The 2,866-nt window shown below is 43.4% G+C and overlaps 1 protein-coding gene across 1 annotated transcript; it reads right to left on the reverse strand.

Moving 5' to 3' along the window:
* Positions 1 to 87: 87 nt before the first annotated feature.
* On the reverse strand, positions 88 to 2,292 carry LOC109534037 (TOX high mobility group box family member 3; the record flags this gene model as incomplete). The annotated part of the gene is made up of 4 exons (XM_048663127.1): positions 88 to 264; positions 1,613 to 1,822; positions 1,885 to 2,064; positions 2,157 to 2,292. Coding segments are annotated over 4 exons (703 nt in total), but the record flags the coding sequence as incomplete, so codon positions are not given.
* Positions 2,293 to 2,866: the final 574 nt, after the last annotated feature.

Consider the following 2,866-nt stretch of genomic DNA (forward strand, 5'->3'; position numbering starts at 1 on the left):
GGGGGGGGCCGGTGCTGGACAACAGATGGCGCCGCGCGAACCGGGGGAAATTTGGGGCGCGCAGCGCCTGTGCCGAAACCCACTAACCTGTGAAACGGGCGGGGAGCTCGATCCCCCCATTGGTGGGGGGCTCATGTGCTGTTGGGGCTGCTGTTGCTGCATGTGCGCATTGTGGGGGGACACCGGCACTTGATGGGGGCTGAGCGGCATGTGCTGTTGTTGCTGCTGCTGCTGCGCCTGCTGCTGCGCCTGCTGCTGCTGCTGCTGCAACCAAAGCAGGTGAACTTAGGTTAGAGAAGCGATTGATTTTGTTTTGTTCGTGGGAATTCTATTTCGTTAAAACATTTTTCAATAAAAGAATTTGGATAATTATTGAAATTTAGAATTTCTTTTATATAATATATACAATAACGCCTCCAATCAGCTGAAATCTGGCAACAATGTACCCCAAGGGGGCTACAATTAGCCGACAAGCGTCTAGGTATAGCCAGCGGTTTCTTATGATTTAAGACTGTGTAAGGTTAGGTGATTTTTTCCCGGTATTTTGTTGTAACCGTAAACTCTTTGGATTTTATTAATCTATTGTTGGACTTTGACTGTGTTAACTTAATTAATATTGATAAAATTATTGGACTTATAAAGTTTGATTCAGAAGAACTTAACGATGCGTTTTTTAACGTTACTCTATATATTATGTACACCAAATGGGGCGTTTTAATAATAAAAATGTATTATTGAGCAAACAGATAGTTGGCTTAAGTTATTTTCCTATGTGCAATGTGCCAATTTAATTAAAAACGATTATCAACGATTTTTTAATTTTAAAGTAACAGAAAATATAAAATTACTATTGTAAGAGTCAAGAAATATTGAGCAAAAGAATACTATTGCCACTTGGGTGATGTTTATTATAAGTTTTACCGACAAATAAATCTATGGAATGTATTTAGTAATTTGAAAACTATCCATACAAATGTATCGATGTATGTAAGAATACTCAATATACTGTCAAAATGCAATAAACCAAACTTTTCAGGAGGTTTATTTAATGGTTTAAGTTGCTTAATTAAATACGACGAATACAAAATCTCATACCCATTTAAGTTGTTCAGAATAAATAATTTGGAAATTGTTATAAATTAAGAAATACTCATAATTATCACTGTCTTTCTTTGTGCTAATATAAAGGCAATGCTATTATTTTTGTTTCAGAAAATTCAAACAATCCCTCTTAAAAAATTAAAAATTACTAGCCAAGAGCGTATAAAATTTACCTATGAATTTCTGTACGATACTATTTGTTTGTCATTTTTATCTAGAGCTTATATAAGGTTCGAAATGCATGATTGGCGGACTCGCGCCTGTTTATCTCGACAAATTATAAAATAATCATCATCAAACAATAAACAAAACCACCTAACCTTAAATCGTCTTAACTGATTTGTCGAACTTGTCAACGATACGTTCGATAACGATACAAATCGATATTTGATTGGTTCGAATCGGCGCAATCGATAGAAGTGACAGGTATACCTAGACGCTTGTCAATTAGCCGCTCCTAGTTGGGCAGGCGGCGTTGCCGCTGCCCGCAAAAAACCCCCAGCTCCCCTACCTGTTGCATATAACTACTGTGCTGCTGCTGTTGCTGCTGCATGTGCTGCTGCATCGTCATGTGGCCGCCCATGGGCGACGGCATCATGCCCGGATGGGCGGGCGAGGCCCCGCCCATGCCGCCCATCATCGAAGGCGGCTTCTTATTGATCGGGGACTGCGAGGGCGGGGTGTGGCCGCCCGACGAGATCGGGGGCGACGGAATGGCGCCCTAAAAACCCCAAAAAAAAAACAAAAAAAAATCAGTCAATAAACCCCGCTTTTGCCACTCACTTGGGGCTGGTAGCCGCCATAGGGGGAGCCACCGGGCGGGCCGGCTGCATAGTTGCCGTAGTTTCCATAGAGGGGGCCGCCGTCGCCGTCGCCCGCCCCTTTCGACACCAGACTGGCCCTGTAGGCCGCCAACGCCTTCAGATACTCCTTTTTGGCCGCCTCGGTTTTCTTCTTGTACACCTAACAGGAGGAAGAATTGGGGGAGAAGAAGAAGAAGAAGAAAAAAAAGGTTAATTCAGTTGCAAGCGCGTGGGACAAAGACGGAAACTTGCATTTTTATGTTCGGAGTCCAGCGCGTCCCACATGGCGGCGACAATTTTCGAAACTTCGCCAAAGCTGGCGTTCGGGTTCTGGCCCTTGATGGCCGCTTGAGTGTCGCGGAAGAAGAGCGCATAGGCTGATACGGGCCTGGAACAACGCAAAATGACAGTTATTAGACTAAGTTGATCACAGATGGCGCCACTGGCGCCAGCTTGCCGGGGAACAACCGCCAGCGCTGCCGTTTCGCCAAAGCTGCGCGGAACTTGATTTTTGGCATTTTTTAGGGAAATTCGCAAAACAGGCCAAACTAAATACGTTTTTTTGTGCGCTTTTTGGAACAGGAGTGAAAAGCGTGCACTTGTTGAGGCTCGGCGCAAAATTTCACTGGTTTTCTTTCATTCGTTAGTTGAAAGATTGCTCCTGGAAAACCGGTTTTCGTAGTTTGCCGGAAAACTGGGGAGATTTGGCAACAAACTGCCTTCTTTGAAAAATGTGCGCCCGCTTAGGGCTTGAACAAAATTGCAATTATTTTTATGCATGGGGTGCGGAGCAAATGTCCGAAAATCAGCATTGAAAACGAGTTTGGGAAGTTTTCGGGAAAAATCGCCAAAATTGACAGAAAGTGCTGTCTTTTTGGATTTGCCAGTTGAAGCCCTGGAAAATTTTTTAAAATTTTTTCACGCGTTTCAAGTTGCAAAAACTAGCCTAGAACTGAGTTTTT

This window comes from Dendroctonus ponderosae, unplaced genomic scaffold (assembly GCF_020466585.1).
Source record: "Dendroctonus ponderosae isolate FM_Combo_2020 unplaced genomic scaffold, Dpon_F_20191213v2 Dpon_F_20191213_1221, whole genome shotgun sequence".
Lineage (NCBI taxonomy): Eukaryota > Metazoa > Arthropoda > Insecta > Coleoptera > Curculionidae > Dendroctonus > Dendroctonus ponderosae.